Genomic DNA, 13,391 nt, shown 5'->3' with positions numbered 1-13,391 from the left:
CAGATGATTGAACTTGGTGTACTGCAAAAAATAAATAAAAAAAAATAGAATAGCTAGTCCTACTCTCTTTTGGTTACCATTTGCATATCATATCTTTTTCCATACTTTTATCTTCAGCTTGTGCGTACCCTTAAAGCTAAAGTGAGTCTCTTGTAGGCAGCATATTGTTGGATCTTGTACTTTTTTCCATTCAGCCACTCTGTGTCTTTTGATTGGAGAATTTAAGCCATTTACATTTAAAGTAATTATTGATAGGTAAGAACTTACAGTTGTGATTTGTTAATTGTTTTCTGATTTGTAATTCCTTTGTTCCTTTCTTGTCTTCCTTTGTGATTTTTTGTAGTGATATGCTTTAATTACTCTCCCTTTATCTTCTATGTATCTACTATAGATTTTGTTTTGCAGTTACCATAAGGCTTACATAAAACATCTTATAGTTATTACAGTGTATTTTAAGCCAATAGCAGCTAATCTTCAATCACATACAAAACCTACAGTCTGTTTCTCCTCCCACCCCATTTTATGCTATTGATGTCACACTTCACTTTTTAATATTTATCTAGATCATTGTCTTACAAATTGTGATAATTTCACATCCTTTTTTTTTGAAGCTTTTTATTGGAATATAATTGCTTTACACTGTTGTGTCAGTTTTTGCTCTACAACAAAGTGAATCAGCTGTATTTACATATATATATCCCCATGTCCCCTCCCTCCCGCGACTCCTTCTGACCTTCCCTATCCCAGCCCTCTAAGCCAACACCCATCACAGAGTTGATCTCCCTGTGTTATGCAGCAGCTTCCCACTAGCTATCTACATCCTTTTAAAAAATGTTTATATCTTGCATCCCAGGGATAAATCCCACTTGGTTGTGGTGGGATTCTTTTGCTTATCTGCTTGTATTAGCTAGCAACTCCAAAATTGTTTTTAAAAGTAGTGGTGAGGGACTTCATAGATGGTGCAGTGGTTAAGAATCTGCCTCCCAATTCAGGGGACGTGGGTTCGAGCCCTGATCCGGGAAGATCCCACATGCCGCAGAACAACTAAGCCCATGTGCCACAACTATTGAGCCTGCGCTCTAGAGCCCACAAGCACAACTGTTGAGCCTGTGTGCTGCAATTACTGAAGCCCACGTGCCTAGAGCCCGTGCTCTGCAATGAGAAGCTACTGCAATGAGGAGACTGAGCACCACAATGAAGAGGAGCCCCCGCTTGCCACAACTAGAGAAAGCCCATGTGCAGCAACAAAGACCCAATGCAGCCAATAAATAAATAAACTTATTTATTTATTTAAAAAATTTAAAAATAGATAAAAATAGTGGTGAAAATAGGCCCTTTTTTGTTACTAACTTAATGAGGCAAATTTTCTTAATGGTTTCCTGGCTTCTTTCATTAGGATTTGTTACTGATGGAAACTCCTTTCTTTTGGGCAATGTTCTACTTCGTCAGATTCGCATTCCTGGTGCCACATTCTTTCCAAGTAGACTGTCTCCCCAAGAACAAGTGAAGCCATCTCACCAAGATCAGGATGATACAGAGAACTATGGGGTTAACTGGGGGCCCCCTGACACAAACAACAAAAAATTGGACAGCATTTGGCATTACCGGAATCAGGAGACACTGTGTGGCTATCCCATCCAAGGGGAATTTGCCACTTACTCCAGAGGAGGAGATGTTGTAAGACTTGGAAGGAACTCCAGTAATGCACTCAGGTGAGTGAACCTAGACAGCCACCATAATGCTACTGTCCTGTCTGTGGCACTTCTAGACATTTTTATTTTTGATTTTTAGGGAAATGTATCTTTAAGTTTAAAAATGCCTTGTTCAACCTCAAACTAAAGGTATGTTTTGGATTGTCACTTTGCCAGATCTCCTTGCTTTTCTCATCTGCAAAAACGTATTAATTTCAATTCTAGCTGCAGTTGAACTCAAGTAACTCTAGCTTGAGCAAACTATATTCAAATTTAAGAGGAAACATTGCCCTTCATGAGTCATGATCCATCCAAAATTCAAATGCCAGAATTAAACTGCCACAGTCTTAGAGTGGTATTGTATGGGAATCCTGAGAGTCTTTGTCATTATGTATGAAAAAGCCCAAATTAAAATGATTATCCCTTCATTTAAGTTTACAGCAAGAAATTAACTACTCAAAAATAATAATGCCAAACAAATGGCATTTGAACTCTTTACATCTGAATAGCTGTTAGTTAAAAGTAGCATTTATCATTTCAAATAGTAGTAGTTGACATTGCATATAAAATTAATTCTACCTCAGACCTTAAATGCTAAATGTTTTCTTGAACATTTAACTTCGGTGTGAATACTACTGTGAGAACTTTCATTAAAAAAAAAAATTATTTACTTGGCTGTGCCAGGTCTTAGTTGTGGCACTTGGGATCTAGTTCCTTGACCAGGGATCTAACCCAGGCCCCCTGCATTGGGGGCGTGGAGTCTTAATCACTGGACCACCAGGGAAGTGCCAAAACTTTCATTTTTTATAGTAGTAATTTATATTCATGTTAACACTAGTGAAAATCTGGGCATTAGTAATCAAAAATATTTTACAGGTGAACTAGGTTGGGAAGTGTTGCTTCTCACCTGGTATGTGAGTGATACTGGAAATGCCAGGGCACTTTCCTCCTCTGAAAAGTTGAATGGAGAAAGTACCTATTCTTGTCATTGTTTTCCCAGAGTTCTACAGCAACTTGAACATAGCCACTGGCTAGACCATTGCACCGAAAGCCTCTTTGTGGAATTTGTGGTCTTCAATGCTAATGTGAACCTATTCTGTGTAGTGACCCTGATTTTGGAGTCCAACAATGTGGGTATGAAGGCCTGTTCTCTCTTCCCTCTGTGACCTGGGTATCTCAGAAGGCCCCATCTCTTTCTCTATCTTAAGCCATTAAAAGACATTATTTAACGTTATTACACATAATTTTAAAAGTCAGATACTTCAAGGCAAAAACTAGCAGTCCTTTCTTCATCCCCAGTTCATTCCTACTTTCTAGAGGCAGCTACTTTTTTTCTTTAATAATTTTTATTTATCTATTGAGGCTTCATTGGGTCTTTGTTGCCACGCATGGGCATTCTCTAGTTGTGGTGAGCGGGGGCTACTCTTCGTTGCTGTGCATGGGCTTCTCATTGCAGTGGCTTCTCCTGTTGCGGAGCACAGGCTCTAGGCATGTGGGCTCAGTAGTTGTGGCACATGGGCTTAGTTGCTTTGCAGCATGTGGGATCTTTCCGGACCAGGGATTGAACCGTGTCCCCTGCATTGACAGGTGGATTCTTAACCACTGCACTACCAGGGAAGTCCCCAGAGGCAGCTACTTTTAACTGGTTCTTTGGAATTTAAAAATTATTAACATGCTTATTAGCTATGTCATAAATCTCCAGTTTTAGATAGTACCTTTTTATGTGGATCATTTTTTAAGTCTTTATTGAATTTGTTACAATATTGCTCCTGTTTTATGTTTTGGTTTCCTGGCTGCAAGGCATGTGGGATCTTAGCTCCCCAACCAGGGATTAAACCTGTGACCCCTGCATTGGAAGGCGGATTCTTAACCAGTGGACCACCAGGGAAGTCCTGATAGTACCTTTTTATGATGATGAGAATTCAACTGTCTTTTACCCACACATATCCCAACATATACACATATAAAAACATTCTCCCAATAGAGTAATTCTCATTCTCCCAATATAGTAATATAACTTACGATTATTTCCATTATTGTGATTATGTAAATATGGTTTTTCAAAGATGAACCATGTATTACAATTAAATTTCCTTTGTTTTACAACTGTTTTCCCTAGGTTATAATTACCTTTTTTTTTCATTTGCTTGGTTTTACAAGCATCTATCATTGAATATGCATCTCTAAACTCTTCTTAGAAGTAAAAATCTCATTCTGTTCAAAACTATCAAGTAACCTATCATCTTATCTTTTTCTTAGAGACATCCACTCAAGGGCCCTCTATTCTTTTGGTATGGTCCAGAGTGGTTATTCTCTAGGCCTGTCTGAGAGCTCTTCAACCTGGACTCTCCCTCACTGTCTCCTCTCTTCTCTGTTGGGTCACCTTTCTCCTAAATCACGTCTTCCTCTCTTGGTTTACTTTCTCACTTTGCTAGAGCACATCCTCTGGTAACTTTCTGGAAATGTGCAAGGGAAGTAAATTTTTTGAAGCCTTACATGTCCCCCTGTTTTTTCTGCCATCACATTTGATTGCTAACTTGTCAGGATACAGTTGTTTTCCAGATACAGTTGTTTTAAAAGTATAGCTCCATTGTCTTCTAGCTTCTCATATTACCATTAAGAGGTATGATGATGCCCTTACTCCCAAGGTTTTTTTTTAATATAAATTTATTTATTTTATTTATTTGCTGCATTTGTTCCTCATTGATGCATGCGGGTCTTTATGCAGTAGTAGAGAATGGGGGGCTACTCTTCGTTTGCGGTCAGCCAGCTTCTCATTGTGGTGACTGCTTTTGTTACAGAGCACAGGCTCTAGGCACACGGGCTTCAGTAGTTGTGGTGCATGGGCTCAGTAGTTGTGGCTCACAGGTTCTAGAGCACAGGCTCAGTAGTTGTGGTGCACAGGCTTAGCTGCTCCGTGGCATGTGGGATCTTTCTGGACCAGGGCTCAAACCCATGTCCCCTGCATTGGCAGGCAGATTCTTAGCCACTGTGCCACCAGGGAAGCCCCCCAAAAGTTTTTAGAATACTCTCTTTGTCCTCAGGGTTACGAGTGTTCACGGTGAGTCCTTTGATCTGGAAACGTGTCCTTTAGTTCTAAGAGATGTTCTTACATTTTTCTTTTTCATTTCTCCATCTTTTGTTTTCTTTTTCTGATATTCTTGACATTTTGATGTTGGAACTCATAGATTTATCCCCTGATTTTCTCATGTTTTTGCTTTTATTTTCCATCTTTTCCTTCTAATTTCTGAGAGATTACTTCCATTTTCCAAACTATTTGTTCAGTTTCCAAACCTTTTGTAATATTTTAATTTCCAAAAATTGTTTCATGTTTCTTTTTCATAGTCTCCTGCTTTTCTTTTATGGTTGCAGTATCCTCTCCACTCTCTAAGGATATTATAGGTTTATGGTTTTTTCTGCTCCTTCGCTTTCTATAATTTCTCTGAGCTTCTTTAATTTTTTGGTGTTTTGTTTTGATCTCCAGTTTTCAATGTTAGAGGTTCAAGTATCTGGCTGTTCTTTCATATTTAAGAGGCAGGCAGTAAAAGGCAAGTAAATGCTAATTAGAAGCTCTGTACATGGATAAAACTTGTCAACTAGTATCTGTGTCCTTTTTTTGGGCAGTTTGCAGAGAGGGACCCCCCAAACTCCTGCCTTGCGGATATAAACCTGTTAGGCTTCTCAGAGCCAGTTGGGGGAAGAGTGGGAAGGGTCTCACCATGCAATATTTAAACTTTCTTTGAATTGCCTTTTCCAGTAGACCACTACTCGCAGATGTACCTTGTGTCCTGAGTTCAGAGTCTCTCTAGTTCAACATTACTAGGAAATAAACCTTTAGTCTTGGGGTAAAAGGCAGGATGGATAGTAAATAAGCTGGTTGTGAAGGGGAGAGAGGAAATCTGGGATTTAATTGCTTATGTTAAGACTTGCAGTCAATTCTCTTAGTTCCATTTGAACTTCTACCTTTAGAGGTACCTTATGCCTCCAACTGCTCAGCCTTTGTAGGGTTTTGTGGTAAGAACTGGCTTGCTTCTGGATTTCCTGCACTGCTGCTTATGTTTCAGCTTTCTTGAATCTGGTAAGGTGGTGTCATTCATCTGTTTTGCATTTCTCAAGTTTGTCATCCTCATCTGCCCTCCTCTTCTTTATCTTTGGGTAGTTTTTTTATTTCTTTTCCATCATAGTGGCATTTTTATGGGATTGGAGGGAAACTAGTACATTCAATTCCTCTACCTTAAACAGGAAGTCTGTCCTAATCCTACTTCCTTTCTTCTCTCTCCCAGAATTTGCCCGTAAGTGTCCTATTACCACTACGTGCTACTTTTTTCCTCCCAGACCCACACAGAGTAGACCACTTCTGCTATACTTGCTTCTAAATGAAACATGAAGGCTTCCCAAGGGTCTTCATAGGGTTTTTATTGTTAGTAACTACTGAAAAAATAGGGGTAAAATAAACATGGGGAAAGTCCTAGTCTTGAGAGCTACCTGTGTAAAGTAGGAATTCCTTTTGTTAAATGTACCTTCTACTACAAGGGGTACATCTTAGTTCTAATATTTTTGGACTTTATGAAAAGTTTATATTCATAATACATTTCATGATCTTATAAAACTTTTTGGCCTATCCTCATCAACATCCGAGTATGCAAGGATACAATTAATATTCACAGGATATTATTAGTGCTTTACATACAGAAAGTATCTAGATTTGAAAAGGCTCAAAGCATTTTCATCATACTAATTTCTGAAATGTATTTTAAAAAGCTTTAAACAAAAGTACCATGCTTCTGTTTAATTCCATTCACCCCACAGTTTACATTGCAGTCATCAATTCTCTCTTTGAAATACTTTGCAACAATACAACTAGTCAGTTCATCTTTGCAGCCATTCTAACTTGGTAAGAGTGACACCTGTAACAGCTGTTAAGTCTTGACAGTGCCCTCTGTGTGGGATCAACAGTATAATCCTCTTTCTACTGACTTTTAGTGCAATCAGCACATTCCTCCAATAGCTTTGCATACATGACCCCATTTACTATTCATGACAGTTCCAGAGGAAATACTGTAAAGACTCAGGAACATTTGAATGGATGGTACAGGAACACTTGGGGTTATTTAAAAGACAGAGTTGGAAGGGAAGAGAGCAAAAAAATTTAAAGGCTCTTGACTCCAGGTGTTCTTTGTTCTTCTCAGGTGCTTTCTTCCCCTCTGTAAGACTGGACATTGTAACTTCCCTTCAGATGTCAAAGGAATCTGCCTGGTCTATTGTCTCGCGAGTCATCTACTATCTACTAGTCTGTTACTATGCCTTCGTACAGGTGAACTGAAAATATTAGACGTAAGAAATTCTCAAGGTCGCCAGGTGTTATCTGGGGAGCTCCACAATGAGCTGTTATTAGGATTCTGGCTGTGATTTTGGTCCTTTCCAGAAGGCTCTATTCAGTTAAACCTACTGGCTTTCCACCAAGTAGCTCTTTCAATTTTCAAGAGTTAAAAAATTAAGTTTATAGAAAGAATATTTTTTGTACAATTCTATTACCCTTATATAAGGTAACAGCAAGAGACTGAAAGTGTGATCAACAGAACAAGTACTCAGAAATGTAGATAATTGCTCCCAAAAGAGTATTTCTTAAGCCAGATGCAGTGTTTTGTTTTCAAGGTTGATAATTAATTTAGAACCTTTATTACTATTTTTTAAGTTTAAGCAACAAGAAAAAGATGAATATATTCAATTAAAGTTGTATTAGAGAAGGCCCACTTTCCTGTAAGCAGCAGCTCTGAGTGAATGCAGAGCAGAACCAACACCATAACCAATAGTGTCCAAGTTAGGGATTTGCAAAGTCCCTGGCTGAGTGCTTTGTCAGAGTTCATAACACTTCATTTGGGAAAGACCTAGGTAATCTTTCAGGCAAGCAGTAGTGACTGTGGTGTCTATGTTTAGGGTCACCGGCTGAGACAGCAGAGATGGAGGTTCTTCATGAGGAAAGGAAACATTCTAGACGTGAGCATAATCCTCATTAGCTTTGTCATCTTAGGACTTGATGTGAAGCTTATTTCTCTACTTAAGGAACACATGGCGCAATACCGCTACAACCGGGACAGGTAAGAGGGAGCAAAGGATGTTCCTACTTGATGTCCCAGATCTGCTGATTACACAAGTATTCTTTCAAACTCCCGCTCTTTCTCTCCTGCTCTGCCAGACCTCTATTTTTATAATACCAGAGTTAAACACAGAGCTCAGCCACTGTCTACAGTGGAGAAAACTGGAAACCACTGATACTGCTAATTATGTGTGAAAAGCTTTTCTGCCTTCACAGTACTTAGGTACATATTTATCAAGGATAATGCAATTAAATTTCACATACCAAGGGCCTGGAAATGGGTCATCATTTTGCACGTTGGCCAAGGAATAAAGCCTTGACATGACAAATGATCATCCTTTCAATAAAACCACAACATATAGAACATCTCTAAATCCAAAGGGGGTTGCTTTCCAGGTAGGGGTGTTCACTCATTAGGTCATCCTTACCAAGAAAAGGTCTGATGCCCCTTGGGGCACCTTCTCTGGTCTTTCTCATGGGGAAGAACATTTGTTTCCCAGACCAAGTATTGCCATGAGGTACTTTTCTAACTTTTCGGTGCTCAACAGCCTGGGTCACTGATCTGTGTAAGACTGAGACAGTGTCCCAGGAAGGCAGGGACAGTGGGCCTGTGCAGGTTGAATGGTGTTGGCAAATGAGGTTCAGCCTGCTATGTGGCATTGCCTAGGTCTTAGTTAGACAGTAAAAGTGCCAACTTGCTCATATCTGTGGGGGTCTTCCAAGTAACCTACTTGCTGCAACATAAAATTATGAATGCATCTCTCACGTAACAAAATCTAACTGGTTAAAAAACAGAAACCAACAAAACTTAATTCGTGAGTAACACCCCTTACCTCTAGTTTAATCATCTCTCTACTCTCAGCACTATTAAACCTATTAGATGATCAATTATCTACTGTCAGAGGACAACATAGGATTAGAGTGTTGTTACAGAAAACAGACTGGGATAATTACACATCTCATTAGGTTAACACCTCTTTGAAAGGAAAGATTTAACTGAAACCGGAGCAGTGGTGGAGGCTGGCCCTGATTCCTGATGACTCCAGATTCACCCTGTGAATCTGGAGTAATCAGCTAAGGGGTCACATTTCAAGGTTTCTTCTGCACAGCTCCCAGTTGAGTGTTTGGCCTGTGCCAATATGCTCACATCCACAGGAAACCACAGTGGAAAGCAGCATTCTTAGTTCAACAAGTATCTGACCTAACAGAATTTATAGAGCTGCTGCACTTCAGCAGTAGAAGCCCTGGAGACACTGACATCACAGGTATTGATGGCATATACTTCATGCTGGGTAACTCTCAGCTTTCCTTGGTACAGGTTCATCAGCTTCTATGAGGCAGTTAAAGTGAATTCAGCTGTCATTCACCTCATGGGCTTCCTAGTTCTTTTGGCAACTATTCAGCTATGGAACCTGCTGTGTCAAAACCCCAGGCTGCGGGTCATTGGCAGAGCACTCAGCAAAGCCTGGGACGAGGTGCTGGGCTTCCTGCTGGTCATCCTGATCCTGCTGACAGGCTATGCCATTGCCGTAAGCACCCACTTCTAGTGTTTGTCTTTTCCTAAGTGCTGTGTTCCTGGAATCATGTTGCTTCCTTTAGAAAAGGTCACTAAATGGAAAACCAGCAGTTCAAGTTGGCAGTGAGTTTTGGAGAAGACAGTAGAGTAAAAGAGCTGGTTTTAGTTGTGTAGGTCCATACTTAACTAGCAGTGTGATAAACAAGGTATTTGACTCATCTCTAAAATAGGGATAACATTTACCTCACGGGATACGAAAGTCAAATTTATATGAAAACAGTGCAATTACAAAGGAATTCTATGTAGTTTTTAGGCATAGTAAATTGAATCGCCACTAAGGAACTTCTTTAATTTCCATTCCATGGGTTCTACATTGACCTCACCATTATCAAGCACCTCAGGACCCAAAGAAGTGCAGTCCCCTCTACTGGTATCTACCCCCATCTGACTGTTCTTTTTCAGTTTAACGTGCTATTTGGATGGAGCATCTGTGACTATCGAACTTTTCTCAGTTCAGCAGTGGCTGTTGTTGGTCTCCTGATAGGAATCTCTCATCACAAGGAGGTAAAAGCCCTCTTCCTGGTTGCCCTATAGAATTCTATTTGGTTTAATCAAACTGTACACTTTAAATATATGCAGTTTATTGTATGTCAATTGTATCTCTCAATAAAAGTTCTAAAAAAATTCTATTTGGTTTAATACCTCAAACAAGGGGAGAATTGCTTATAAAAGCAGCCCCTACTGTACCACTGCATACTGGAAAAGGGAGAGATTTAGATCCTTTGCCATTATTTTATGGTAGTACCTATAGACAGAGCTTTTGAGTGGCTGTTACCTTCAGAAATCTTTTTTTTTTTTTTTTAATATTTATTTGGTTGTGCTGGGTCTTAGTTGTGGCAGGCAGACTCCTTAGTTGCAGCATGCATGTGGGATCTAGTTCCCCGACCAGCGATGGAACCCGGGCGCCCTGCACTGGGAGCATTGAGTTTTTCTTACCCACTGGACCTCCAGGGAAGTCCCAGAAATCCCTTCTTTTCTAAGCACATAGTCCCACCTTCTTCACTTCTTGTACCCTTAATCTTATTGCCAAAGACCCTGAGCCTGAACTTGTGCTTTCATACCTGGCCAGATTAACATGATTGCTGCTTGCTTTTCTCAGCGGACCTTTTGTTCTCAGTGGACCTTTACAGTGTACAACTGGGGCTTCCCTGGTGGTGCAGTGGTTAAGAATCCGCCTGCCAATGCAGGGGACACGAGTTCGATCCCTGGTCCAGGAAGATCCCACATGCCTCAGAGCAACTAAGCCCATATGCCACAACTACTGAGGCTGTGCTCTAGAGCCCACGAGCCACAATTATTGAGCTCACATGCCACAACTACTGAAGTCCATGCGCCTAGAGCCCATGCTCCGCAACAAGAGACACCACAGCAATGAGAAGGCTGTGCACAACAGAGTAGCCCCTGCTAAGCCACAACTAGAGAAAGCCTGCACACAGCAACAAAGACCCAACAGGGCCAATCAGTCAGTCAATCAATAAAGTGTACAACTGACTTAAAAGAAAAATTAGGGAGGTACAATTCCAGAAAGGACTGCAGTATTTCAGAGAGGCTGTTGTTTTCCTCCAGGAATACCTACACAAATCCATTTCTACTCAACATAAAAAATAAAGTAAGAAACCCAGATGAGGTTTTGGGTCCCAAACACTAACCAGCATATATAGATTTGATCAGGGAAGGGAAAAACTGTAATTCAAATTAGTGTAACTGACAAGATTTTCATCAAAGCTTATCATTCTGATAATCTAGAAATCAAAGGTTACTAATTAAAATGGGTAAATTAACATAGTTTCTAACGTGGAAAGTTACCACCTTCCTAAGATTTAAGAAAGATTAATATAACTGCTATTGTGGGTGGACTATTTTGTTGTGGTTCTAGTCCCAGTTACTAGGGAATTAAGTCCTTACCCCGGAACACTTTATATACTAAAGCTCTTAAAGAAGAAAACAATCATAATAAACTTTTGCTAATACCTACTTTTTGACTTAAAAGGGAAAATGGAGTATACTTACTGAGAAGAGTCTTGCACCACAAACTCAGCAATTGCCCAAACTGTTTGGTTGACCTGGAGTTGTTATGATTAAGCTCTTTTAATAAGCAGGTATAGGCTGGTACTAGGAAATGTTCTGTCATAGAGATGTCCATCACAGTAGTATTTATTGCAATTATTCATCCTCTAAGTAGTTGGGTGTTTTTTTTTAAAGTGCCCAGTGGCAATAATGAATGAGCCAGTACCAAAGGAAAATAATCATTTTTAAAAGGAACATCTAAATTAAAAGAATTTGAAAACCAAATTTTACTGGAAATCATTCTAGTAAGCCCTACATTTGAGAAAGATCTCTTTGTGCTGAAAAATTAACAATGGCAAAACTTAATTACACTTTTAAAGTTAACAAAAAAAAAAATCTTAAAAACCCCTTAAAAGCCACCTTTCTATGGCTAACCTGTTAAATTTTATTGGAATGCTCCTGTGTTCAGAGCAGCAAGTGCCCGGAATGGCAGAGGCAGTTTTTATCATTTCTGGTACGTATGTGTGCTTTCAATACACGTTTGCTCTTCCTTGAAGCTTCCACATTTAGACGTTTTCCAGAATTGCCAAAATTCACAAGAGCTTTGAGTCACTTATAATTCCATTACGACTCACCTGTTTTCTTCTTGTGAAAGCCCTACAGGCACAATTATTTGCACCCTTAGAGTCAGTCACTCTTGCTCTTCTGTCTACTCAAAAGTATTTTTCTTTTTAATATTTTTGCTTTTCTGGTTTCCACCATAGTTTTCTTATGTGAATATACCCAAATGTGAGCATGTAGCTTACATTTTCAAAGTAGAAATTAAACTGTCAGTGTTTAGACTCGAAGTGTTCTATTGTCTTTCCAGGTTCTTGCTCTACACCCCGTCCTGGGCCCCCTTCTCATCCTCACCAGTGTCATTTTGATGGCGCTTGTGATCATTAACCTTTTTGTTTCTGCCATTTTAATGGCCTTTGGTAAAGAAAGAAAGTCCCTTAAGGTAAGTAACTCTGACTCAGTAACTGAAATATAAACCATATCATGATTTTATATCACTGGAAAAACTCAAATTTAGCTGCTCTTAAGATTACAGACTGACATAATGCATGGTACCGGCATATTCCCTTTATTAGTCTCCACAGCTCTGCCCAACCATTTTCCTAGGAAACCCAATTCACCAAAAGTACATTATGTTCTATATCCACTGTCCTATAAATAGCCGGCCCTCAACTATTAAGTAGCAGAAACACTCCAAGGCCTGACAGTAAAACATTAAAGGAAACTATATTTTTATATCTATGTTTTTAAAATATATATCTTTGTACTTTTTTCCCCTAACATTAGCAACAATTTCGATTTCCTCAATTTCCTCCTTCTGTCTTCCAACACTCAGAAAGACCCTGCACTGGTAGATGTGCTGCTACTGAAGCTCTCAAGTTTGTTAGGAATCCAGCGGCACCAGAACACACGTAAGCAAACAACTGTAACAGCAATGGCCACCGACAAATGAAGTTATGCAAGATGAACTACCTTAATCCTGTTACCTCGTCGCTTATTACTTCTTAGTATATTAATACTGATCTTTGCTTGGTATACTTTAGAAAATTATAAGTGTTTGTAATATCCTTTATTTTGTTAGTGAAAAATCAAAACTCCCCTTGGCTGCAAATTCTTATGTTTATGGAACTTGGCACTATCAGAAAAGGGTTAACACTGCAAGAGGGAGGCAGGATAAACCAGCTGTGCTGCTAAACAGCAAGAAAGAGAGCACTCATCATTCATGTTCCAGGAGGACTGTGGGAAACGAGAGAAGTAAGCTCACTGCAACTTTAATTAACGGTACAAGCATGAGATTTGGCTAAGGGGGAGCCCTGTCACAGAGAAGTAACCAAGCCAACCCACAGATAACTATCTGGGCTTAAATACACAGATGGAAATGGGCTCTGTACTCCCCAGACATCCATCCACCTTACCCAAGGAGCCAAAGGTAAGGTCTGGCATGTGCCCCATATGGGTCACT

The 13,391-nt window shown here is 39.7% G+C and overlaps 1 protein-coding gene across 4 annotated transcripts in view; it reads left to right on the top strand.

The window, feature by feature from the left end:
• The window catches only part of PKD1L3 (polycystin 1 like 3, transient receptor potential channel interacting), a 75,051-nt gene extending 61,660 nt beyond the window's left edge, over window positions 1–13,391 (top strand). For 2 of the 4 annotated variants that reach the window (XM_057712899.1, XM_057712898.1), the window contains exons 25-32: window positions 1,397–1,712; window positions 2,692–2,825; window positions 6,881–7,005; window positions 7,629–7,789; window positions 9,107–9,317; window positions 9,767–9,868; window positions 12,240–12,371; window positions 12,765–13,391. In XM_057712899.1, the coding sequence (XP_057568882.1) occupies window positions 1,397–1,712; window positions 2,692–2,825; window positions 6,881–7,005; window positions 7,629–7,789; window positions 9,107–9,317; window positions 9,767–9,868; window positions 12,240–12,371; window positions 12,765–12,881 (1,298 nt within the window). In that variant the 3' untranslated portion in view covers window positions 12,882–13,391. Of the gene's footprint in view, window positions 1–1,396; window positions 1,713–2,691; window positions 2,826–6,880; window positions 7,026–7,628; window positions 7,790–9,106; window positions 9,318–9,766; window positions 9,869–12,239; window positions 12,372–12,764 lie in introns of those variants that run through there. The other 2 variants (XM_057712900.1, XM_057712902.1) reach the window with 2 other exon arrangements.

The sequence above is a fragment of the Hippopotamus amphibius genome, chromosome 16, assembly GCF_030028045.1.
Source record: "Hippopotamus amphibius kiboko isolate mHipAmp2 chromosome 16, mHipAmp2.hap2, whole genome shotgun sequence".
Taxonomy (NCBI): domain Eukaryota; kingdom Metazoa; phylum Chordata; class Mammalia; order Artiodactyla; family Hippopotamidae; genus Hippopotamus; species Hippopotamus amphibius.
The sequence above is the reverse complement of the archived record's forward strand: the minus strand, read 5'-3'. Positions and strand labels throughout refer to the sequence as shown.